General features: G+C 44.4%; 1 protein-coding gene across 1 annotated transcript in view; it reads left to right on the top strand.

Moving 5' to 3' along the window:
• The first annotated feature begins 4434 nt into the window (after positions 1 to 4434).
• Positions 4435 to 27671, top strand: part of LOC136573522 (phosducin-like protein 2) — a 79193-nt gene continuing 55956 nt past the window's right edge. The window contains exons 1-6 of the mRNA XM_066574802.1: positions 4435 to 4504; positions 11734 to 11792; positions 21205 to 21249; positions 21336 to 21395; positions 23054 to 23083; positions 23180 to 23230. Of these exons, the coding sequence (XP_066430899.1) occupies positions 4435 to 4504; positions 11734 to 11792; positions 21205 to 21249; positions 21336 to 21395; positions 23054 to 23083; positions 23180 to 23230 (315 nt within the window). The remainder of the gene's footprint in view (positions 4505 to 11733; positions 11793 to 21204; positions 21250 to 21335; positions 21396 to 23053; positions 23084 to 23179; positions 23231 to 27671) is intronic.

Raw genomic sequence — 27671 nt, 5'->3', positions numbered from 1 at the left:
CTGGAATACTGTGTCCAGTTCTGGGCACCCCACTTTAAAAAAGACATAGACAAACGTGAACAAATTCAGAGAAGAGTTACCAAGATGGTGAGTGGTCTGCAAATCATGTCCTATGAGGAACAGTTAAATGATCTTGGAATGTTTAGCTTGCAAAAAAGAAGGCTGAGAGGAGACTTAATAGCTGTCTACAAATATCTGAAGGGCTGTCACAGTGCAGAGGGATCAGCCCTAGTCTCATTTGCACAAGCAAAGACTAGAAGCAATGGGATGAAACTGAAAGGGAGGAGACACAAATTAGATGTTAGAAAAAACTTTCTGTCAGTGAGGGTGATGAATTAGTGGAACAGGTTACCACAGGAGGTGAGTTCTCCTTCAATGGAAGTGATCAAACAAAGGCTGGACAAATCTCTCTCTGGGATGATTTAATGAATCCTGTACTAGGCAGGGGGTTGGACCTGATGATCCTGGAGCTCCCTTCCAACTCTTCATTCTATGATTCAAAATCACCATTCTAGTGTGCTTATTTAAAGGCTACACTCACTTTCAGCTCATTGTCCTAGCCCTGTTTCTAAATAGTCTAGACAAGGCAGGGTGGCTTGTTGGAGCTCCTTTTGGCTCCCAAAACCTGAAGCTTACAAAATATTGTTTTATTATGTATACTGTAGTGTCATCTTCCCTGGTACTTTGTGAACTAAAAGTACAAACTAAAAGGTACAGTTATCAATGGCTACAATCAGAACAATATTATACAGTACTGACAGCCATAATTTAGACTTACAATGAACGTGCAATCATATTTAATGTATATAGCCAGTGTTGCAGATTTATTGTCCAATTCTGACTACTGTATGAACATATGAGTCACAAGTTGTCATATGTTATTTTCTGCTCTTGGCTGGTAGAAACTGGAATCAGTATAAAATATTGATTCCAAGAACAGAGCTAATCACAGCAGTAATAAAATCAGCATGCACTTATGTAATTATGTTTAGAATGATCTCGGCAATAAGCTGTAACCAAATCAAATAATTAATTAAAGATATCAGTGCAGGATTTATACCTCCGCTTTACTTTACATCATTATCCTCTTACGTTTGGCAGTATGTAGCACATGAGCGTGTTGAAGGGCCCCCCAGGTACTCACATGTGGTAATTAGAGTCATGATACAAAGTGGGATAGGGCCAGCGCTGTTTGTCCAGGCAATGGTGAGGGAACAATATACAGTTCTTCACTAGTTACACGGGTAACTCAAGTCAACTAAAGTGTCAGCTTTCATTTTTTTACCAATACATTTATCATTATGACTGTTAGGTCCATGGAGAATTTACCTGAAAAGATCTAAAGATTTTGAGTTATAACTTTACTCATAAATAAAATGATCACGGAACGAGCACTAATGAGCTGCTGGATGATTAGTAAGAACCAGGCAATTATGTATAATGAGCCTCACCTATAAGGGATGTTCAGACCCCTACAATGGAAAACTTTCTTGACTCTGAATGCAGAATACAAGGAGTGATTTACTTCAAAATGGACAAAAAGTTTTCTGCAAATAGTACTGGAAAGTGGAGTACATACAGTATATGTTTTAGATACTTTTTATGTTTATATTTACTCTGTGGAGCCATAAAATACACCAAAGGTGGGACATGCAAGTTCTTGTCTCCAAAAAAACATTATAGTAATATGAAAAACTAAGTATACCCTCTTAGAATTCGATGGTTTTACCGTGATATGAATTTTAAAAAATCTAATCGTTAGAAGGTCCTCAAAGTAGGTAAAAACAACCTTTGATGGAGAACACCACATGACAAATTACACTGTGTCATCGGTATTTATTTACCAAAAACTAGGCCAAAATGCTGAACAGTGTGTGACAAATTAAGTGCGCTACTTCTAAAGAACTTAATTGGGTAAGTATTATCTGTTTATTTCAGTTTAATTCCATTCCGTTTCATCTCCATTTTCAAATAAAACAAATAGCACAGCTGATCGCACTATTTGTGTCATTCGAGAAATGGAAAAGAAACTGAATTAAACAGAAATAAAACAGAAATATTTCCCTTTTTAATGAAAACCCATTTTAATCAATGGGGAACAAAATGGAAACAGTTAATTCCATATTTATTTTCGTTTCTTTGCTCCTCCAATGGAACAGAGATATGGAAATGCTTAACTAAGCCTAAAGCCCGTACGGTTGACCCCTTAGAAAAAAAAAAAAAGAACTTAAGGCCCAATGTCCACGGGCGGATCAGATCTGCAGGAACTGTGCGAGTGTCCGGCTCGGAAAATTCGCAAAGCAAGCCACCCATAGGGAAGCATGGGTGTCCGCACATGCATTAAAGCATATGCATTAGTTTTGCGGACTTTTTAGTCTGGAAAACAAATTGCAGCATGCTCCATTTCAGTGCGGTTCCCACATGGATGGCTTCCATTAACGTCAATCGAAGCCATCCGATCGGCGGCCCGTCTGCTATTGAGGTGCGGACGAGCCGTGGATTCTGCAGGAAAGCAGGAGGTTTAAGAAAAACAAAACCCCACTGCGCATGTGTGATGGTCGGCGATTCCGCACACATCTGCAATGGAGAAAATAGAAGACCTAGACAGGCATGCAGAAGACCCGGATGGGTAAGCAGCGTCCTCGGGCAGGATCGGATTCCACTGCGGGCTCCATGCAGAATCTGATATGCCCATGGACATTGGGCCTAACTCATATACTACATATATTTGGCTACAATGATCTGTTGCTTCTTTTGGATGAATGAGATGAAATAAGGAGCTGTTGACAAATATGGTCATGCATCATGGCTTTTGTCATAGTGACATATGTAATCACATTAAGGGTGAACACCCAGTTGTGTTTTTTTTAACGCTGTGATATCGCTGCGTTTTTTTAACGCGATTGTCAATGGGACTTTCTAATGTTAAAAACGCATTGCACAAAAATTGCAAAGCACCAACTTGTGATGCGTTTTTAACATTAGAAAGTCCCATTGACAATCGCGTGAAAAAAACACAGCGATATTGCAGCGTTAAAAACACACAAGTAGGTCTTCACCCTAAAACAATAAATCACTTTTAAGCACTGACTCATTAGGGTAGAGCTATGGTCAGTGACTCTGACTTAAAGTTTACCTCCAACTTTGAACATTATTCTGTTTTTGGGTCAAAACTTCTGATTAATTCCAAAATATATTTTTATAAGCCTGCATTCCCACACAACAAAACCTACTTGTGATCAAAAACCCGCTGTGCCGCAGCAGCCAATGGCCGCATGATTTTGCCAATAATGCTGAAAATATTGTGCAGCTATTGGCAGCTGCGGCTGGACAGAGTTTCATCTACAAGTGTTTTTTGCTGTGTGGGATTGCAGCTTTTCGGCCTCGTTCAGACAAGCGCTCTTTTTGCGCATTAGAGGCGCGTAAAAAGAGAGCTTCTATAAGAACCAATGGTTTCCTATAGAAGCATTTACATGAAGGAATTTTAGATATGACATGCATGGCTACAATGCCCGCATCCAAAGTCCATGCTGCGAGAAAACATAGGACCTGACCTATCCTTTGTGCGAGCTGCACAGGAGTTTCCATTGACTTCTATGGGAGCAGGAGTCTATGGAAACTCCTCTGAAGGAAAACAAGATTACAAATCTCATTGAGAGGATTTCTGCCGACGGAAGGAATTCCCCGATGCTTACATCCCCCATAGCTCCGCTCTCTCCCTGCTATGGGGAAATCCTGAAGCCCTGCGGGGCTTCTTTTCTCTCAAATCCTGGAGCAGCTGTGCTTTTTTAAGTGTTTACAAAAATTGCTATGTGTCACAAAATTCCGAGACCCATAACATTTTTTTTCCATCGTTGGGCCTGGGTGAGGGCTTGCTTTTTGGGGGATGAGCTGTGGTTTTTATTGGTACCATTTTTGGGGTACATATCCAACTTAAGAAATAATGTCCCCTTTTAGAAATAATGCTCTCATTGCCCCTTTTAAAAATGTCTCCTTTTTGTCCCCTTTCAGAAATAATGCTCCCAATGTCACTTTGTGTGTAATAAAATAAAAAACAGTCCGTACTCACCTTCTCTGTTACTCCCCAGCCACTCCTCATCATCATTCAGCTCATCATCCATCGTTTATGCAGCATAATCGGACGATGAGCTGAACAGTGATCATTCAGTGTAAATAGCGGCCGTTCAGTACTGAACGGCCGCTATGTTATGTCAATAGAAAGGGTCAGGGGAGAGCGAGGAGTGAAATCTACTGCAGCTGCCCCTGCTGGCCGCTCTGTCATAGAGCAAGCGATACTCACTCCTGTGTATCAGCATGGGAGCAAGTGTATGCGTAGACAAGTATCGGGCATTGTTTGTCCGACATTCGTCCAGTCTAAATGGGCCATTAGGTATAAACTGAAAGACTAAATTTTAAATGTAGGTGAAGGCTTAGATGACTAATGGCTACAAAATTGTTACGCTTTGTCCACAAAGAAGTAAAGTGAACTGTGAAAACCAAGTCCGTAAGACAAAAGCACAGAAATGTACTCCAGAACCATTTTAGGTAAAAAAAATCTGCAACCTGTAATTTTCCTTTTATCCGACTTCAATGCTCAGTTATTGCTAGGAGTTATACTGAATGACACATTTACAGAGCTTTAAATTTCAGCAATTGTCTAAAGATAGGAAAACTTATATTTATTTGCTGCTGTGCTGGTATGTTCCAAATAATGACATATCAGCCATGAGTCATAATAAAGCTACATAACAAACTTAACACAATCAAAGCAGTAAGCAGGTTCTCATCAAAGTATCCAATAAAAGACATTGTATGTCTACGGGCATTCCCAGGCAATAAGCAGATTCTTCTTCAAATTTCTTTTTAATGAAGCCATATAGCTATGTGGAAAATGAATTGTAGAACTTCTGGGAACTGGCTGAACTTGAAAACTAATCCAGGCAATACTATTGAAACTGTATCAGGGCTCTAGCAAATTAATATTATTCTTTCTACATGGAAATGTTTCTAATTTCTAATACACATCCACATGTCTAATATATAGAGATGAGCGAGCATTGATTGCCCTTAGCAAGTACCTGCCCGCTCGAGAGAAAAGGTTCGGGTGCCGGCGCGGGGGAGCGGTGAGTTGCGGCAGTCAGCAGGGGGGAGTGGGGGGGGGGAAAGGGGGAGAGAGAGATCTCCCCTCTGTTCCTCCCCGCTCTCCACCGCAGCTCCCAGCCCGCCGCCGGCACCTGAACCTTTTCTCTCGAGTGGGCAGGTACTCGCTAAGGGCAATGCTCGCTCGAGCAATTGCCCTTAGCGAGTATGCTCGCTCATCACTACGTAATATACTTTTTGTATCAATTCCTTATAGCTTTCAACTTACTGTCATTGAATAGCAGCCATCATTGTTTGCTTCCAATAGATATAAGTCTCTCCTAGTTCTGACAACTAAAACCAATGATTGGCTTGGTTTGGAGAAAATAAACTAAAAGCCAAAAAGGAAATTTAAACCTTTGGCATATGGCCTAAATATGAAAACGATGCTTCTGTTCAGCTAAATGTACCTCCTTGTACATGGAAGTATCAAGTATGGGATTACAGTATGGCATGCTATATAATTGTAAGGAGGGTGAATAGTGCCCTGCTTCCCTCTTACTTATGATTGCAGCTTGGCTGCTATTGGTCACTGTAGCTCTGTATTTGTTACAGACTGTGCTATCCAAATTGGCCACAAGAGGGAGCTCCAACATAAACAGAGGTTCTTACTAATAGCAGTAAATAGAGCTACTGGGCTATATTGAGTAGATTCCAGAAAAAAAAGCCCTGATTGGCTGTGTGACACAATGGGGAAAGCCCAGCTGCCCTATTAGGACTGTGATGCAGCACAGATTTGAGTGTGTGAGAGGAGGAATACACAGCACAGAGAAGAGTGCAGATATAGCAGTGAAGGCTGTAACTGGGGACAGTGCAATAGACAGTTTCCACATGCTGGGGAATGCCAGGCATGAGACTTCCAGAGACGAAAATGGTCCTGATGACCAGGGGGAAGAAGAGACAGTTGAATGGAGGAACATGCAGTGCATGGGAAGAGAGGGAGGCTCCTTCCCTTCAGATACCGGACAACGAGGTGTCAGTGTTGAAGTGCAACAAGACCATCAGTTCAGAAGAATAGGATCAGTAGGAGATGTTGTAGGGATTTAAGTGTACTTATTATCTCAGGACTGTATAGAGTAAAATTTCTGGCAAGGGTGGAGGGATGTGAACTTAATGGGAGTGTGTTAAAGCAAATGAGAGTTAGGGTGCCATAATTGAGTGTAAAGTCTTACAGGGTTCATAGTTATGTTGTAGTGTAATATATCCATGGTGTACAGTGGGTTGTGTATTATTCTAGAGTGGTACGGCCTAGGCACCTGATGAGTAGAACAGAATTGTATATTTAAGTTGGATTGTGACACGATATTTTGGCCATGTGTGAAGCTGTTTTGCAGGGAAGAACCTCAGTGGATATGTTGTCAGGGATGTCATGCGCCCTGTGTGCTACGCACGCAGCTCCTACAGAATTGTGTTTTGTTCGGTAAAAGTTTTTCCTCATTAAAAGAAAAAAATGTGCTGCTCTGCTGTGCCATCACTTACCACCCACCTGCTTCATAATGTCTATCATTTGTGCCGGCTGAAGTTTTGACCTTTTTACTACATACTTTGTTGTTGTTAGCCGTTTAGCCATTCACAACCCTCGGCGACCCTAGAGGCTCCCTCCCTCCATGTTTTTCGGTTTTGCACGGTTTCTTTCAGTTGTGTGATATCCATGCCAGTATCAGCTTTGACAGTATCAGCCATCGTGTCCTTTGGTGGCCTGGTCTTCTTTTGCCACTGATCTGTCCCAGCATTATAGATTTTTCTAGCGACTCTGCTCACATTACATGGCCAAAATACATGAGTCTGAGCCCGGTCATCTCTCCCTCCAGTTATATATCGGGTCTTATACGATTCAGGACTCCTCTGCTACTCTCACTGTCCAGAGCATACGCAGCAGCTTTCGTCAGCACCACAGCTCAAAAGCATCAATCCTCCTCCTATCAGCTTCCCTCACAGTCCAGCTTTCACATCCATACATGGCTATGTGGGAAACAATGGTTTGCACTATCCTGCATTTAGTTGCTGTACTGATATCCCTGCTTTTCCAGATTTTGTCCATGTTTTGCATTGCGCTTTACCTCAGTGCTCTCCTATGTTTTATTTCTGGCAGATTCTCCAGCCTAGTCAATTTTTGAGCCAAGGAAGATGAAGTCTTACATGTTTTTTTATGACCTCATTGTCGATTTTGATTTGAATTTGGCCATTTTTTGCAGTTTTCATAATTTTAGTCTTCTTTAAATTCAAGTAGAGGCCCATGTTTTCACTTTCAGTTTTAAGCAGACCTGCTTATGTTTCTGCAAGCAAAGTTGTGTCATCCGTGTAACGGAGATTGTTGATGTTTCTGCCACCTATTTTCACCCTGATTTCCAATTCATCTAAGTCCATTTTCCGCATTATTACTTCCACATACAAGTTAAACAAGAAAGGTGAGAGGATGTATTCTTGTCGGACGCCTTTGCCGATTCCACACCAGTTTGTGTCCCCATGCTGTGTTCTCACAGTGGCCTCTTGATTGGTATAAAGTGATTTTATTAGCTTGACTAGATGTACCGATACGCCCAGCTCTTTTAGATACCTTAATACAATTGTGCACCGCAATCTCTAAGTCTCATGATCTCTATAACTGTCTTCTAATTGCATAAGATGTCCAGAATTCCTATTTATTTAAGAGGTACGTGTTCAGAGAAATCTTTTTCAGTCATCAATATAGTAATGATCGGCCTTCCAAAGTGAAACTCCAACTAGTGTTATAAATTAATTTACAATAAGACGTCATTTCATCTGTTGGCACCAGGCTGTGGAGAACGCCAAAATAACTTCTATCGGGCTCAGAAAATAACAGGAGGAATTGCAGACAAATAAGACAATGGGGGGAGAGGGCACTGAAAACAGTAGGGGAATCAATGAGCAGCCAGCTGCAAAGATATGCCACAAACTTTAGTCAAAGAAGCAGTTCGGCCATCTTTGTTTCTCCAGGCCAGGAGTGTCGCTTTAATATCTTAGTCCCAGAAAACCCCCTCTAAATACAGGTCACAGCTGACTTCAGTAGCAGGAGTTTGATTTTTCTACTAAAAAGCTACCTTTAACAGTGAAAGTGACAGTGGAACACATACACACATCTTTATATCTTGTGACACTCTGTAGATATTATAAATGTATTTCCTTATTTTAAACTCTGCACTTCATTGCATTTTATGCAACATTTTTTAATTTATCATGTTCCTTTTGCCTTTGTTATGTATCATTGTCTTTATGCAATTGTTTTGTTACCACCACACAAGCAATACTGATGAAGAAGGCTTGAACCTCAAACTCATTTATCCCTGTCTTTATAATCAAATTAGGGAAAGTGGGAATTAACCCTTTGTAACTTCTTTTCTCACAATGGTTGTGCCATTCTCCAGTCACTATTTTTGTTTCACTATCACTCCGCCGAACGCCTGCCGCCAGCAGAGCAGCAACCTGGATGGGCAGCACCTCTGTATGATAATCTCTGAACCCATAGGCACAATATAGGCTATCCATTTCCTCACGGAATAGCTCCACCACAATTTTTTACTATATCTTCAATGGCAAGGAGAGGAAGGGGTTAGCAGTAGATGTCCCCACAGCTGCAGAGAGTAGGCACAGCATGAGGAGAGAGCAGCCCAGCAGCACCAGCACCGAAAGTGGCGGAGGCCACATAGACCAGACATTGTGAGGCTCCTGAAGAGCTACAGGCTGAAGATGGAGAAGCAGCATCAGGCGTACTGGCCAAACCATAAGGGTGAAGGGCCCCACAGTGTGTGGGAGAAGAGGAAGTCTCCCTTCTCGCAATTGCCTGACATTGCAGAGTAGAGTACAATGACGGGGATGTTTGTAAGTGTATTTACTCTCCCAAGATTGAGAGCTGTGTAAAATTCCTGGCCAGGGTATGGGGGACGTGGATTGCAGGAGTATCTTCTCTCCGGAACTGTATTAACGCTAGTGTGCGTAGTTACGTTTGGCACAATGAGTTTTCAAGTTAATGCAACGCCTTGTGGGGTAGTCAATGGGTTAATGTAATGTTGTAGGATTATGACGCAGTATGCATGGTATTATGTGAAATATGTAATGGGGCAGCAAGGGACCCCAGCTAGGACAGAATATTTGGAAGTTGATGTAGCTCAGAGATTGAACCGCTATTATTATGTGATGACCTCCTATGAAGCATAGGAGGCCAGGGCCTATGGCCAAAGATGATGCATGTAATGGTTATGCAGTCAAGAGATTCCAGATAGTAATGCAAAAATTCAGGTGCCTTTCCCCTGCCTGATGTGAAGCCCGTGCATGTTATGCCAGGTAATGAGGACACATAGAATGTATAATAGAAAAAATAGCTACAGTTGCTTTGGAAACAATACTAACATATGATGCTATGCCAAGTTATTAAATAACATTTAAGTATGAGAAGCCTCCTATGGAGTGAAACCATGTTTATTTGGATTGATGTTCAGCCTTAGCCTCCGTCTGTCACTGCCGTATCATATAACCGGGCACATAATACCTGCCCATTACAAATACATTGCACTACTTCTGTACTGCAGTGTATTATAGCTGTCTGTCTGTATACTACTTATATGGGGCCAAGAGGCTTCCATACATGGCAGGCCTGAAAGCTGTAAGGCCCTCCCTCTGTCAGACTCCTTAGATGCTGCAGTCTCTATTGACTATGACATCTAAGGGGCTAAATGTAACTTGCTCCAATCTGGCCATTGCAGTAGGGCGTTAGATGTACATGAACACATGAGCAGGGGTATACCATCAGTACAAGTATCAAGTCATGCAAGCACTGACCATGTATAGTGCATCATATTGATGACCTCCTGCCTGCACTATATATATATATATATATATATATATATATATCCTAGTATGTGTAGCCTAGAATGTTGTAAAGTATATGAATATTAATAGTCTATTGTTAAAAATACCACCCTATACTGTCCCTTGTAGGGAACTAGCTCGAATTAAGGTGACCCAATAGAATGGTGATCCTAGTTTAATATTCCAGACATGTTTCGGAATCATCAATGCGATTTTATAAAAACTGGATTAGGGCTCAGTCACACGGGCGTTTTTTCGCACGATTTACAGGTGCGTTTGCAATCCGCATCTATATAGACCTAATGCTTTGCAATGGGAGCGGTCACGTGTGTGCATTTTTCATGCGCACAAATGCATGTGGCAAAAATTATAGGACACAACGATTTGCAGAACGCATGTAACTGCGTTCTGCGCATATTGGTGTTCCTGTGTATGTGCGCTCATGGGGCCGGCGGAAGCAGCGCCCACCCCATTGAGAACGTATACTAAAGATTGTTCTCCTCTACCACAGCTGTCACAGAGGAGCGCAATGTTTTCCCATTGAATTCAATGGAGCCGGCAATACAGCCGGCTCCATTGAAAGCAATGGGCTGCCGGCAAGCGCTGTATTAATTTTTGGGGAAGGCCTTCAAATACAAGCCCTTCCCTAAAAAAACATCCTATAAAGTGTAAAAAATAAAAAAAAAATCAATACTCACCGCCTGCTGAATGGGCTGCCTCTGATTAGCTGAGCACTGTGACCAATCAGAGGCAGCTCTCAGCTATTGAATGACAGCTGACAGCTGCCTCTGATTGGTCACAGCGCTCAGCCAATCAGAGGCAGCACTCACTCACCCATTCTTGAATTCATGAGTGAGTGCTGTGACCAATCAGAGGCAGCCCATTCAGCAGGCGGGCATTTTAAACCTCCGCCTGCTGAATACTACTGAAAGCAGTTCAGGAGAAGAGCTGGCTGGATGCGGCTGAGCCCCGGCAGCTGCAGAGAGGGGAGTATTGATTTTTTTTTTTTTTAACACTTTTATAGGATGGTTTTTAGGGAAGGGCTTATATTTGAAGCCCTTCCCCGTAAATTAATACAGTGCTTGCCGGCTGCCCATTGCTTTCAATGGAGCCGGCTGTATTGCCGGCTCCATTGAATTTAATGGGAGAACATCGTTCTCCTCTGCCACAGCTGTGACACAACTGTGGTAGAGGATTGTGTGCAGCACTCTTTTTGAGCATACAAACGCCCGTGTGACCGAGCCCTTTGGGTGGATAAACGCATTTTTGTCAGCTGTGACTCTGGCTTTGGTCACACGATTTCTTAAGTACATCAGTTATGCGCACAGAAAATCGTGCGAAAAAACTCCCGTGTGACTGAGCCCTTAAAAAGTATACATTAAAACAGACAGTGTGACCGGTGAAAATATTCACTGTGTTAACCAAGGATCACGTATAAGCGTGAAATAATGGGACCATGTATCAGTAATGTTCATCAATACTGTGCTTGCATCACATAGCAAAATGGTAGCAAGTGAGGTGTAACTGAAACTGGTAGTAAACTTGGAAAAGTGGAACAACACATCCAGACGGTTATAACATTTTTGGTACACATGAATGCAGCATGTGTTCCATGATAGAGAGATAAATGAGCTTTGTTGGCGACACATTTTATAGTCAGCAGTGTACCGCAGAAAACTGTATATCAGATATACTGTAGCTCAGAGAAGGTAATAACTATGCATAGCTATACCGTATGAGTTAAATAGAACTAAATTTGTCTTATAGGTGCCCCATTCTCATTCCCTGTGCTTCGAGCAGAAGGAGAGCTGCAGTTGTGGAATGGGGTAAGTGCATGTCTACTTTTATTCTTGGAACTTCAAGCCTATTTCTAGTTATTTGTATCTACTTATTCTTAGATCTTTGATAGGATGCACTAGTACATCACTTCAAAAACTGCTTGTCACCAGATCCTAATATCTGTTATCTGCATTCCTAGTGTACATATATGTGAGCTGTCATAATGGCATTCCTAACTCAGTATTGGAGATTGCTGCCCTTCTGTACCCTGTAAGGGGTGGGATGTATTAGGCAGCAAGTAAGCAGTCAGTGATGTGTTGGAGGCAGGAAAACGGGCTAGCGCAAAATTCCAAGTGACTTTGACAAGAGCCAAATTCTAATCGCTAATTTACTGGGTCAGAACATCTTCAAAACACTTGTGGAGTGTTCCTAGTATGCAGGGGGTAGTATGTACCAAAAGTGCTCCAAGGAAGGACAACCAGTGAACCAGAGATAGGGTCAAGGATTCCAAAAGTCTCATTGACGCTTGTTGGAACTGCAGGTTAGCTAATCTGGTCTGATCCCACTGGCAAGCTATTGTAACACAAATTACTGAAAAAGTAAATCCTAGCTAGAAGGGCTTAAACAGATGGGTGTATGCACAACTAGGCTCGCCGTTATGGAGTGTAGTTGCGCATGAAAGAAGAAAAAAAAGGGAAGATGGGTCCTGCCCTATCTTTCTCGTACGTAGAATAGGGCAAGTCCTATCTTTTCTTCGGGGTAGTATTAATGGTTTCATCCCATTGTGTGGTGTGATTTTCACGGCTGCATAACGGGACAAACTCATGCCCATCTGTTTAAGCCCCAATGGAAAGGTACTTGTATCTCTGCAGCCCCATTGATAGTGAATAGAACGCGCGCAACCAGTGATCCCTTCAGTCTCCTTCTTAGTACAGTGGGTGCAAATGTTGCAGGGAGGTGGTGCACAACTCGGATTTCAGGATATGATGGTGCCACGGAGTTAACAAAAAAATATACAATGTTTTATTTAAGAATACAGAAGAGATGATTATACTGATATGAGCGTGAGTAGCAACAAGAGTAACTGGCAATAAACAAGCAATCTGAGTTTCACTCTGGGGTTACCTAAGGCCGCATGCATACGGCAGGGTCGGATTCCGCATGCGGGATCCGACCCTGTGCCAAGACGGTAATCCCCTGCGTACCTGTCTGGATTGGTCTTCTAAGTGCTGCTCATGTGCATTGAAGAATCCTTTTACATTGCATGCTATGGGCAGACATTGCTGCAGAATCCGCGGCCAGACACCCGCTGCGGATCCCGACACAAAAATGCGCCCGTATGCATTAGGACTAATGCTGTGTGCCCTAACTCAGTTCTGTGTCTGTTCTTATTACAAGTGATAAATCAAAACAATATGAACAACATTTGCAAGAGTTGATCTGGTAACAGCAGAGGCAGATACAGTAAGCGGTACACAGTCCTTTTGAACAAGGTTGTTACTGCACTACTATGAATGCACTAAAACTAAACACAGCATTTGTACTGTATTGCATTAAAGGGGTGGTCTCGCGAAACCAAGTGGGGTTATACACTTCCGTATGGCCATATTAATGCACTTTGTAATGTACATTGTGCATTAAATATGAGCCATACAGAAGTTATTCCACTTACCTGCTCCGTTGCTAGCGTCCTCGTCTCCATGGTTCCGTCTAAATTCGCTGGCAGCTTGCTTTTTTAGACGCGCTTGCGCAGTCCGGTCTTCTCCATTCAGCACGAGCCGCTTCAGTGTGCTCCCCGCTACAGCTCTTCTGCGCATGCGCAGACGAGCTGTCACTGCTCGGGAGCGCGCTGAAGCGGCCATTCTGCACCATCCTCTGTTAGAGGAAGGTGCAGAAACTGGAGCTGCCCAGCGGAGAAGCCCAGCCCAGCCCAGCAGCCCCGAGAAGCCTCCCAGGTAAGTGATGGGTCGGGGGGGGGCTGCCGCTGCGCCGGGCTGCGCCGGGGGGGCTGTCGCTGCGCCGGGCTGCGCCGGGGGGGCTGTCGCTGCGCCGGGCTGCGCCGGGGGGGCTGTCGCTGCGCCGGGGGGGGGCTGCCGCTGTGATGGGGGAACTAGCGCTAGGCCGGGGGGGGGGCTGCCGCTGTGATGGGGGAACTAGCGCTAGGCCGGGGGGGGGGCTGCCGCTGTGATGGGGGAACTAGCGCTAGGCCGGGGGGGCTGCCGCTGCGATGGGGGGGCTGTCGCTAGGCCGGGGGGGGCTGCCGCTGCGATGGGGGGGCTGCCGCTGCGATGGGGGGGCTGTCGCTAGGCCGGGGGGGGCTGCCGCTGCGATGGGGGGGCTGTCGCTAGGCCGGGGGGGGCTGCCGCTAGGCCGGGGGAACTAGCGCTGGGCTCCGGGGCCTTCACCTGGGCTGAGGGTCTAGCGCTGGGGAGCCGGGGGCTAGCGCCGGTTACCTGCTGCCTGGCGGTGGGCGTCTGGTCGGCGGCTGCGGGGCGTCTGGTCGGCGGCTGCGGGGCGTCCGGTCGCCATGGAGACACAGCTGGCGGCGTCTCGGGAGCGCGCACGTCGGGCTGCAGCGAGCGACTGGGAAAGAGCCGGCGGCCATCTTGAGGAAACTTTTATAAGTTGCTGAAACGCTGGAACGGTAAGTACGAACCAGCTAGAAATGTCATCTACAGGGGGGCTTAGTAATGTATGTTTAATGGGGGGGACTGGGCAAAAAAAAAAATTAACTGCTTCCTCGAGACATCTCCTTTAAGTCGGTGTTCACAAGAGGAAGCAATGTCTCTTTAACTAGAAATCGCTGCAGAGTTTCCCTATATAACAGGCCAGTACTAATATGCACATCTATGATCCGGGTTAGAACGGATCTCACTTACAGTTTGCAGCTGAAGAGTACAAGCATCGCTCTTCCGATATTCCCTTAACTGATTTCTGATTACACAAGTTGTAGCAAGTGGGCCTTGTAAAAGCAGCTCCAGCAATTGATCTCCCTCTCTGCAGATTTTGGCTCCTTGGGGTTCAGGGGGACTCCTAGTGTATCTCCTTCCAGATGCTATGCTCCCCTCTCACTCAGAGATGTGTCCCACCCTCTCTTCTCAGGCCTGCACCCTCAGTACATCTCCACATAAGCACCTCTCCCTAGACACTATTAGTTTTCCCTTGAGCTGTTGGGTGAAGACTAGTTTCTATGATGTTTCCCATACACAGCACACAAAGAGAAGAGATCCTGCTCTCCTATCCCTCTGTAGCATATACTCAATACCAGAAGCAGCATGGAAAACAGCATGAGGTGTGCTCGACTGACGAGTGACAGTACACTTGTGTCGCGTGTAGTTTGAGGGTATGCTCACTTGTGGCGGAAATGCTGCAGATTTTCTACACTGCAAAATTCCATGTCAAAATCCACATCAAAAACCGTGTTAAACTCTGCACTATTGGTGTGGATTTTGACTAGGAATCAGATGCATATCCAATCCTGATTTCAACATCCACGGCGCTACCCTAACCCCAGAATAATTTGTGCTGGCAGCGCAACCCGTCACCCATCAGTTGCCAGTGAGGTGATGCCACTTCTGCATCAGCCGACCAGCGGTGTGGCACTCACTAGCAGATGCTGGCTGAATGGGGTACTGCCAGCCCTTCGCTCTTGGTGCCAGCAGCGCAAAATATTCCAAGGTGAGGGAAGCAATGTAGATGTTGAAACCAGCTGTGGATGTGCAGCTGATTCCTAGTCAAAATCCACACCAACAATGCAGATTTTGACACTGTTTTAAAGCAGAAATGTTGCAGAGTTTGACTTCTGATATTTCTGCCACGTGTGAACACACCCTGAATGTACTGCTAGGGAGCGGCCCCACAGCATTATTACTGTGGTATGGGATTACGTCTGAGGGTCCTGTCACAGGTGCATAAAATACCAGAGTGATGGAACCCACGAACTGAACCATTCACTGTCATTAGTGAAGCAAACACCACTTTGACGTCAGTTTTACTGATCTGTATTCGTCCAATAGAAAAGAATAGAATGGTTTTGTTTTCACTGGCTGTATTCTCGCATGTTAATACTATGCCTGAAAAGGATAGGACTTGCCCTATCTTTCCAGCATGGACCTAATACTACGTGCGAGAAAGATAGGGCAGGACCTATCTTCCCGCTTTTTTTTTTTTCAAACTCACGTGGAATAGTGCGGTATTTGAAAGGTAAAAACAATTTTTTTTGCCTTGTTCATGTGCAACTATTCTCTGTAGCGGCGAGCTTTGTTTGTCTCTCAATGTACAAAACTAGGGCAAGAAAAAACTTGCTTATTTCTCTTGCCTCTGACTTGATTTGCTGACATTGGAAACTAAAATGTCACTGACTTAGTCAGTGTCTTTTACTTTTCCACTGTCAATAGAGTAACAGAGTTAGGGCTTCTTCAATGGGCAAATGCACATGGGCGCCTAGAAGATATCAGAATGGAATTAAGCTATCTATGTGTGATTATAAAAGTAAGTGATTACAATATCAGAGCAAGAGGAAAATTTACTGCAGAAAACTGAACACTTGAAGGGTGGGTCGAGTACCCCATTGTACCACCTCTAGCTTGGATACAAGATTTGATATGGGTGGGCATGGAGGCTCTAGTACTCTGTTGTACCGCCTCTAACTTGGAAGCAAGATGTGATACGGGGGTGGGGTGGCGGCTCTAATACTCTGTTGTACCGCCTCTAGCCTAGATACAAGATGTGATATGGGCGGGTATGGAGACAAACAGGTTCTGTATGGTATCCTGGGGCATATCACACCACATTTACTGTAACTGAGCCTCTAGATCATGCAAATTCATAGGCTGTCAAAGTTGGCATCCCTGATGGCCCCATAAATGTTCTATTGGCGATAAATCTAGCGACTGGGCAGGCCATGGAAGTGTGACAATGTTGTGGAGGCATTCCTGTGACCCCCCCCCCCCCCCCTCCTGCTGTGTATTTTCTTACTGCAGAATGCCTCTTGGAAGCCCTGCCATGAAAGGAGCACATGTAACTGCAGGATGTCCTGAACATATCGCTGAGCTGTCATTGTCCCTCGTACCACTACTAGGGGTGACTGACTGTTGTATGCGATGGCCCCCAAGACCATCACACCAGCAGTGAGGGCAGTGTGCCTTTCCACAGGAAAGACAGGATTGAGGTACTCACACCTAGGTCCCCAGACACGAAGACGGCCGTTGTCAGTGCCTAAACTAAACTTGGATTCATTGCTGAAGGCAACCTGGTTCCACTTTGTAGCAGTCCAGTTTCATCGTTCATGACATCCCTGCAAACAGTGGAGATGGTGGGTGCATTTCAAAGGCAGTACACGTAATGGCGCTATAAGACCAAATGTCCTTCAGCCAAGCACCTGGAAATGTTTCAAACATTGAGGCCTGTAATTATGGTGCCACCTATCTCTGGATAGCAGACAACGAAACAGTTGGAGCTGCTCGTGCTTGTCGGATGATCCTCTCTACTGGTGGTCTGTTAAAAGTGTCCTGAGTACAGATGTGTTGTGTATGTGCCCTCACACATCCACTAGTCCCAACACTTCCTAACAGTCTGGGCAGCACGGCCCAGGTGGCAGGCAATTTATTGATACAACCATCCAGCTTCTCACATTCCAATAATGCACCCCCTCTCAAAATCTGAGCAAAAAACTGGGCAAAAATTTTTTATTGCATCATAGAGGCGTCTAGTGGTCAACAAGCTCTACACAAACAGATGAAGAGGTCACTACACACAAGGAGCCTCTGAGAGCCTTTTTATAGTCCAAGGGTGGAACCACTTTTAGTGCCCAAGGTGACAATACCGTTCATCTAATCACGCCACAACTCTAATCATTAGCATATCTGCTTGAGATGTAACCACATGCCGAGTTTTGCAACAAAATTAAAACTCCTTTCAGGGGCTTGATTTTTTTTTTTTTTTTTTACAAAGAGTGTATTTTGTGCTGCACTCTGGTAGTTGTATGGTGATTCTGGCTTCACCAAGCACTTAGCGTTATATTTTGTGGAGCACAGTTTATAATTTCAATTACATTGTAGCATTGTTGTGGGAGCCTAATGTTAGTTGCATATGCTGGGGGCTCCATCATAACTTAATTGCTCTATACTGTAGACAGCCTTAGGCCGCCTGCAGACGAGCGGGTCGGATCCGGCGGCGAGAATTCTCGGCGCGGGACCCGACCCGAGCGCCTGCAGAGACGAGCGTGTACTCACCCGCGCCCGGCAGCCCCGGCTCTTTCATGTGCCGGCTGCTGGGCAGCCGGTGCATGTGCAGACCGGAGCCGGCGGCCGGGTGAGTGACGTTTCTGTGCGAGGCTCTGCGAGCCCCGCACAAAAATAGGACATGCCGCGGTTTGATTTTGCGCGGCCAAACCGCGGCCGTCTGCATAGGAGTGCGTATTGTAATGCACTCCTATGCAGGCTTTCAGTGGCGGAAATCCCGCCGCGGGATTTCCGCCCGTGTGCAGGTGGCCTTAGGCCGGGCTCACACAGGGGTAGTGGCCCAGAGTTAGTAGACCCCATAATATTCTATGTCTGTCTTGTGCCAATGTCTTGTCAGTGTCTTGTTTGTACAATGCATTAGGTTTATGTGTATTGCATGGCTGCAGCATTAAAATGGAATGTGCTGTATGGAATGTGCTGTCCTGTCTGAGAAATGTATTGTTTCGTGTGTGTCAATTTCGGTCACATGATGTTGTTTCATATATGTTTCTGCTGAATGCAATGTGAGGGAGTTGTGTGAGAGTCTGAAGGCTGGAGGGAGCCTGAGAGGAGCAAGTCGGTCGGTGTGTGTGGGACATGGAGGAGGCCAAGCGACTTCCACATGCTCAGCCTGGCCCCGTTAGACCCAGATGGCCTTGGGACTTCTGCTGAACGCTGAAAGAAGGACCAACCGCTAGACAGTGCAAAGAAGAGAGAGTGAGTGTTTTCCGATAGTGAGAGTTTTTACTGGGAAAGGAAATTTGCAGATAATTTGGACTGTGAATGATCCGAATACCGCGAGAGTCCTCCCTGCTACACCACTACAATTTATTGCTGTAAAAAAGACTGTTTAATTGGTTCCGAGTTCAGAAGTGTTCAGTAAACGAACAGAATCGACCATTCCCAGTTCTTGTTCAGAAAGTTGCCCTGTGTGTGGACTACTTTATTACATCTGGAGATCCGCCGCAGAGGATGGAACAGTGGTGTCACGAGTGACAAATGGACTTAAGATAACCCCCTGTTACAACCCCCTTAATTTCCCCCAGCTGTAACGTGGGCAGGTCTCGAGCTACCCCCAGGGGAGGAGATGATAGAAAACCCCCGTGACAAGCTCTTTCTCTACCCCACTGTGTGCTCAGCTGTGTGCTGGCCTCTCGGACGCTGCACAGGCGTGTTGGTATAGCGTATTCTACATGCGTGTTTTGCGCATGGAATACGTTCTACCAATCTTCCATAGGTGACCATGTTACCGCTCACATGCAGAAAAATTGTAGCATGTTCTATCTTGGCGTAGTATGTGTGTATACACGCCAAGATAGTCCATGGCGATGGGCAACATACAGCAAGTACACAATGTCAATGAATGCTGCAGCAACTTCCTCAGTGCTACTTGGTGCTTTGGAAATTATTAGTGATCTTGAGTTTAGTCAGCTGCTATGGTTCTTGGTGTGAATTTTTCATGCTGCGCCCCCCCCCCCCCCCCCCCCCCCCACACACACACACACACCACAGTTTAGGCATTCATTTCTTTATTAAATCTGTTTCTGGAAAGGCTGCAACATAGTTTTTCCAAAGCCAGGAGTAGCAGTCGAAGTATCAATGGAAACTGAGCATATTTCTGGTAAATGTGGGTGCAACCGCTGTGGGAACTGAAATAGCAGCCGTATACAAGCCAGACATCCAGGGACAGGTGTCGCACTGACCTCACGTTACAACTCTCAAAGGTGATTATGGTGCAGAGCAAGATGGAAAAGGAGTCTGGAATGGAGGTGCATCCTTTTCACCGATAGGTCCTACTTTTGTTTGGACACAATGATAGTCACAGATAGGTCTGAAGACCACGTGGGCAACACCATGAAAAAGGTTTCATGAGGAGACATCACATTAGTCCTAGTCGCAGGATTAGGGTGTTTGGTGGCATAATGTACTGTAGGCGGACTGCTCTAGATTTCATTACACTAACAGCTCAGTGTTATGTTGATTTGGTCGTGGAATCAGTGGTGTGGCCATTTCTCTGAAGTGCCCCAGGTGCCATTTTTCAACACTGCAATGCCAGGCCACATGTTGCTCGTGCAGCCTGCGTGGCCTAAACGTGCTACCATGGCCTGCAGCATCTTCGGACTTGTCTTCCATCTGGGGCGTCATTGGTCAGCAATTGCAAAGTGCGCTGCCAGCAGTTCATCTTGATGATTTGCATACTTAAGTGCATTCAAAGTGGCAGAACATTCCTCAGACAACCATTAATAAGCTCATTGTGTAAGTGCTCATATTTCTGCACATGACGCACATTCTTGATACTGAATAAATCAAGATGTTTTGAATATTTTGTTTCCATTTTCTGATAATTTGCATACCATTAACATATCTATCATTCCTGCGATTTCCATAATTTCACCACTCTTCCTTCTTAGTGTTGCAACATATATGGAGGAGTGCATTTTAATTTCAAACAGAATGTATTTTAGGCTTTTTTTCTGGAAAGTAGCTCTTCTGACAAAAACGGAAATTTGCCGCAATGAAATTGCAATCAATGGGGGTAGGAGGGGGTTATGGGGACTGATACATTTTTTCAGTTTATTTCCTCCAAAAACAGAGCAGAGTAATGGAAACCCTGAACAAAGTCCTAGTGTATAAGTGTGAGTCTAATATATGTGACCAGGAATCAAAAAGCCTTGAGGAGGGTTATAAAAAATAGACAATAGAGGTGCTACCAGCTAGGTGGACCCACCAACAATGGGCAGACTAGATATGCGCTAACAAAAAACTGGTATCTTGGCGCCACTCTCCAATGAAAGTCGTAAGACGGTAGGATGTCATATCCAACTTTTCTTTTATTAAAAAAATTCAAAGCCTGCAGAAGATTCACTTTTTGGGGTAAACCCCTTTATCGGTCGGCTGGGTAGTACATCACTCTTGGGACTGCAGAAATATGGCCCCAAAAGTGCTGGTGGCACCAGGAGCAGAGAGGATCAGGGCTGGGAACAACAGGAGCAGTGGCCACTAGCACTTTTAGGCCCATATTTTGGCAACTTGCATGATTAAGGGGGTTCACCCTGAAACACGTATCTTCTGTTGGCTTTTAATTACTTTTATTGGAGAGTGGCGCCAAGATACCAGGTTTTTGTTTTCACACAAATAATGTAAGTGTGTACTTTTCTAGCAATGTTGAGTACAGAACTGCTAACACTCAGCAGGTTGCATATTTATTCTTATTTTTGTGATTTCCCTGTGTCTACAGATAGATGATGCATGTACTACAGTGCTGTCAGATTCCCAGCCTGCGGTGAGTTTTTTAATTAACTTTCCCATTTACTACAGTATATAAATAGAGCTGTGAGTTTATGGGACTTCCTGTCTTTTATGATGCAGGTATCAAGTGCTCTAGAAGAACTTTGCTTTATGGTAATGGGAATTCTGCAGAAATCTCAGGTAAGTAAAACATTTTAGGAGACTTATTAATTAATAGGAACTAACTGAAACTATATACAAAAGGGTTAGATATAACACACACTGGATGATGGATAGTAATATTCAGTATGTATTGTCAGTGGAGGCATATGATGCCTGATTCTGCAAAGGAGTTTTCCAAAACATCATCAAGGTCCCAGTTTTTCAATCCCCTAAAATGCTGGTGCCATCCATTAATGAAGAGATGGCTGGGCATGTGAGATTATTCTCAATTTTGTCTTCACATGTATTGATCAGACTTTTGTGATATGTTGAAAAAGTCATTTCCGGGACAACCTTCTAATTCTAAATTATGTTATCTATTAGAGATGAGCGAGCGTACTCGGAAAAGCACTACTCGCTCGAGTAATTGGCTTTATCCGAGTATCGCTGTGCTCGTCCCTGAAGATTCGGGTGCCGGCACGGAGCGTGGAGCTGCAGGGGAGAGCGGGGAGGAACGGAGGGGAGATCTTTCTCTCCCTCTCTCCCGCCCGCTCTCCCCTGCTCCCCGCTGCGACTCACCTGTCAGCCGCAGCGGCACCCGAATCTTCAGACCCGAGCACAGCGATACTCGGATAAAGCAAATTACTCGAGCGAGTAGTGCTTTTCCGAGTACGCTCGCTCATCTCTATTATCTATCCATTAGTGTTTTATCCATAGTAACTGATCATTAATGCATCACAGCCTATGACCTCTTTCACTAGGTGCGCAAAAATCATGCGCGTAAAAAAACTTGCGGCTATTAGAATCAATGGTTTCCTATGAGGACGCTCAGATAAAGGAATTTTAGATGTACAAAAAACATCTGAACTTTTCCATAGGAAACCATTGGTTCTAACAGCTGCGAGTTTATAACGCTAATGATTTTTGCACACGTAGGTCATTGTGTGAAAGAAGCCTACTATACAGATACAAATTGTTCGGTATCTTAGTGACCCACACGGCAGTTAAAGGGAATCTGTCAACTCGAACTTGCTGTCCAAACTGCAGGCATCATCTTATAGAGCAGGGGGAGCTGAGCAGACTGATATATAGTTTTATGGGGAAATATCCAATATAACTTGTATTTACTCGATGTACATTTACGTCCTGCAGTATCGGGGTATGTATGAAGAGAGATCGCGCGGCGATCTCTCTTCATACAGCGCAGGTGCCAGGTGTCTCTTACAGCCAACACCTGGCGGGAACAGCTCCGATCAGCCGTGCAGCTGATCGGAGCTGTTAACCCTTTAAATGCCCCAAACATTTTTTTTTTGTTGCCTTTATAGCACAAACCTGTTTTGTACCATTGTATAGAGAAGCACATCAGCAGTTAGTCCTTTTCTCAGTGGGACTGCGTGAGAAGCGTGTATCTGCCTGCAATCTATTGCAGCAATGCCAACTGATAGCCAGGGGTTTCAGCAGTTGTACCAGTAGCGATCATCAGTTTTCAATGTGTTGGATCAATTCCACTGAGACTGAGCGGCAAGAAGCATTGAAATACTCTAACCTCCCCTCACACTGCAGTATTATTAACAATTTTGTAGGTGGAGATTGTCTGTCCTGCTCTGCTGGCGATACTGATTGGTATAACCATATTGTAAAGGGGCTTAATGAGAAATGAAGCCTTTTTTCTGCTATTGTTTGTTTCTCTTTTACAGGGTTTAGAGGAAAAAGATGACTCTAAAAGGGTGAGTTATGCGAAACTGCACTAAAATTGAGAAGATGTCCTTGTCTGCTGAACTTTTTGTGAAGTAAAATAGCGTCTTAATTTCTTTTCTGCACAGTTCTTATTTCATTATTCTAAGAGTCATGACTCAGGAAACTCAGACATCACGGTAAGTTGCAGTTTTGGGGCAAAAAACCTTCAAACTATAGAAAATCTGGACCAGTGTGCAATGCAGAACCATGTTAGTAATACGATTACAGTGCAAGATCATGATTGGAAGGAAAGAGTTATATCCGATCTGGGTCCACACGGGCGGATTTGCATTGCGGAATACGAAGCGGGCGTCCGCCTTCAGGTTCCACAGCAAATACCATCCATAGCATGCTATGGAAAAGTGATTCTTCTTGCACACAAGCGGAAACTAATTGCAGTTTCCACTCGAGTAGGAAAAATTGCAGTATGCTCTATTTATGCACGGATTCAGCGCGGATGGCTTCCATTGAACTCAATGGAAGTCGTCCGATCCACGGCCCTTCCGCAATTGACAGCGAGGAATGGTCGTGGACTCCACGTCATCACTAGGCAATGGCGCAGGGAAAGCAGGAGATTAAAAAAATCTGTATTGCGCATGTCTGTCGGCGAGCCCAGCGGACCATCAGCAGTACAAAAAAAGCTAAGAAACTACGGGTACTCGCAGACGCCGCTGCTGCCAGAGCTGAATTCCGCTGCCAAATTCCGCTGCGGGAAAGCTCCTTTTGCAAAAGGGCCCTAACAGTGGGTAAAGAATATATATAGGATGCTGTAGATCAGAGCATGCATTGTAGTTTGAAAGGCTTCAAATGCAAAAACATCTAAAGTCCCTGCTTTGGTTCTTTTGTAACAAAAATGCCTAATTGATAGGCTCACAGCGGAAAATCACAGCATGCCGCGATTTGAATCTCACGAGCGAAGAATCGCTGTGATTCTCCACTCGTGGATGTCGGGCTGCACTTTCCATAGTTAGCCTATGGAAAGCGTTCACTATGTTACCTGTGGCTGGATTATCGCCGCAGATAACGCAATGACAACTTGCCCCTGGACAGGCAGCCTTAATCTCGAGTAGCTGCCACATTCAGATGGTTATTCCTAGCTCAGCTATAATTGGCTGAGATGAGAAAACCCTTTTAATTGTGGGCACCATTAACCCTTATAACAAATAGCTCAGCAGTGATATGGCCAGTGAGACTTTGCCATTATCATTTAGGAATAGAAAGACTTATCTTGTATATTTGACTTCAAAACTGGGTACTGGTGGACATCCTTCCTGGAGAATTCCTGCAAGAGTATATTCCAGTGCCCCATCATTTCGAATTTGGTAAAGGACTCCAATTCATCACTAAACAAATCCAAAACAATATTGCAATATGTTAACAAAACCATTGAATTATGCAGTACGCATTTCAACCACTGGGTGGCCACAGTAGGCACATATAGGATAGGGATCGTGTGACAGAATATCAGGAAATCATGTTGTTTTTATAAGCTGGTTATCTTGTGACACACATATCCAGCTAACTGGAGGGGATAAGGAAGGACATATCTGTCATGAACTCTACTGTTCTGTTCTCTTGCTCAGCTACATCTTGGTCAATGAACAGTTAACCTTTTTAATTGGATGCCATGAATGATGTCTAAGTAATTGGTCTCATTCAGCCATTGTGACAAAGTGCCTATATGTTGTATGTTCCTGGTTTTGACCTTAGCCTGTGTATTGACTATTCTGACTTCTGTGCTCCCTGACCTTGACTCTGTATATTGGACTTGGCTTTTGTCTGCTGCCTGTCCTGACCTTCAGCTTGGACCTCATTTAAACACCTGTGCCATAAGTACCGACGCAAGCCTGCTTTTCCATTATGTGCGTGTTCAGACCTTCTGGTACCATGCCTTAGCCCAGTGCAATGTCAGCAGCCACATAACCAGGACTATCTGAGTGTGTAACAGCTTGGGAACCCCACAGCAAAGCAGGTATCCCATCTAGAGGTGTTAAGTGTGAAAACCAGGGTTCCCCAGGTGCTACCACCTCAGATATCCTATAGCTAAACCGGTGTGTGGCAAGGTGGATGCACATCTGTCTGCCTGACAATATCTTTACATTGATTTTGCCACTTGTTAATAGCAGCATACCTGTCACAGCTCCAAAAGCACAGTGACTTCCAAGTTGCGTGACAAGTCCATGGATGGTGCCTGCGCAGTGTCATTCTGTGCTGGACACCGAAGGAGACAGCCTCTGGTGGCAGCACTGGAAGGCTGCCTGGGTTGTCTCTCAGCTCAGTTACCCTATGAGTTTACATGTAAAGTTATTTAAAGCAGCCCCGTATACGTGTTGTATACTGGTCGTCACGCTGTGTCCCTGAGTTCTGAGATCCTGCATGTAGCAGTTCTGAGAAGGTTAGCTACTTGGTTTTATGAAGTTCCTGTGGTTTAGTGTCTTGTGTACGCTGTTGTCAGTACTCCTTGGACTTATTCTCAGTCTTTCTCTTGCAGTGGGGTCGTCCTTTTCAGGTGGGTGTTCCTTTTTTGAGGGACTGGTCCAGTTTGGGTGATTCTGGTAAAATTGGTTGTTATTTTCACAACTCCTCAAATCAAATCACTTCACCAAAGTACTTAAATTTAGTCTGGAAAGATCTAAATCAGTGGCCTACTAGTTTGAATCTTTGTTTGGTCCAGGAACCCATCATCCTCTGACTCTGGCTTGACAAAGACTAACTGTAGTCGAAACATTGCCTGTACCACTTTGAATATGGAGTAATAAAGCTGCTGATTTTACTTTAAAACTCTCAACGGATGCTGCCACTTCTTCTTTGTTGATGTCTGACTTGGGGACTGGAGGTCCATAGTCCCTTCAGTGGCTTGGCATACATTGCTGGATACCTCTGCGCTATTAGCGTATTGCCTGGTGTGCTGCGGGATTCTCTCTTGGATACCCTCTGACTAGATGTGACAATACCAAACACATTTGAGTACTGTACTTCTAGTTTAACTAAAAACCATCTGGATCAGGGTGCATTTACACGGGCAAGTGCAATATCAGTTTGAGAAACTCAAACAGATATCGCACTTGCAAACTCATGGATTTTATGCAAATGCAATGTGTTTTGTGAGAAAATCACACTCGCACCGCTTAACTTGTGATTTTCATTCATGTGAATATTGCCCTCTATTCCCGATGGGAGAAAAATCACACTGCACTTGCATATACATGCAAGAGTGATGCAATTGTTTTCCCTGCTCCCATAAGGAAGAATGGGCAATTCTTCAACAGAATTGCCCAAAAAATTAGTGCATACTGTAAGAGAAAAATTGCACCTGTAACTGCACCCATTGAAAATAATAGGTTCTTTCTCCATGTGATTTCTGGGCATCTCAATAGGAGTGAAATAAAGTTCTTAGACTAAAGAAAGATTTTTCCTTTCATCCAGATCCACTCCTGGTTGAGTTGGATGGCGACATATCTTCTTTCATATGTATGGGTACAATTAAATAAATGCCCTGAATTCTCTTTCGATGGTCGAGATTTAGATCCCTGATGCGTGTTGGGAAGCTAGAATTTTGCTCCTCCATACTTCTATGTATTATAAGAAAAGTGACAATTGCACTAGATGCCACAAACTGATGGAACTGTTATCACGGGCAACTCTATGTGAGAAGCTCACTCACAGGACTCTGAAAAGAGTCAGGTTTTACAGTGCCACGTGATCTTCAGAGGGTGACAGTGCTGAAGCTGGCAAGTATAAAAAATACTTTACTCAGCTCCAGCTCCCTGTCTACAAATATCTGAAGGGCTGTCACACTGCAGAGGGATCATCCCTCTTCTCATTTGCACAAGGAAAGACTAGAAGCAATGGGATGAAACTGAAAGGGAGGAGACACAGATTAGATATTAGAAAAAAACTTTATAACAGTGAGGGTGATCAATGAGTGGAACAGGTTACCATGGGAGGTGGTAAGTTTTCTTTCAATGGAAGTCTCCAAACAAAAGCTGGACAGACATCTGTCTGGGATGATTTAGTGAATCCTGCACTGAGCAGGGGGTTGGACCAGATGACCACGGAGGTCTCTTTCAACTCTACCAGTCTATGATTTCCCTAACAGCACCATAAGTTAGTTTAAGGTGCTCTGGAGGTATGACAGGTTCCCTTTAATAAAGAACAAAAAGCTTAAAAAAACAGTGAAACATTGATCTTTTGACTTTCATTTTGCATCAGTAATATAACCAACTATCAAAATTGGGATTATTCACCCTGGAAAAAAAAGGGTTAAGGCGCGATCAAATAACTATGTATAAATACATGAGGGGACAATACAAGGATCTCTCCCATGATCTGTTTATACCCAGGACTGCGACGGTAACAAGAGGGCATCTTCTACGTCTAGAAGAAAGTAGGTTTCATCACCAACACAGAAGGGGGTTCTTTACTGTAAGAGCAGTGAGACTGTGGAACTCTCTGCCTGAGGATGTGGTGATGGCAAAATCCATAGAGGAGTTTAAGAGGGGACTAGACGTCTTTCTAGAGCTGTATGATATTACAGGATATAGACATTAAATAACCAGCGGGGTTGTTGATCTGGGT

This window comes from Eleutherodactylus coqui, chromosome 7, assembly GCF_035609145.1.
Source record: "Eleutherodactylus coqui strain aEleCoq1 chromosome 7, aEleCoq1.hap1, whole genome shotgun sequence".
In the NCBI taxonomy this organism is placed as follows: domain Eukaryota; kingdom Metazoa; phylum Chordata; class Amphibia; order Anura; family Eleutherodactylidae; genus Eleutherodactylus; species Eleutherodactylus coqui.
Note: the sequence above shows the minus strand (reverse complement) of the source record. Positions and strands in the feature narration are given on the sequence as shown.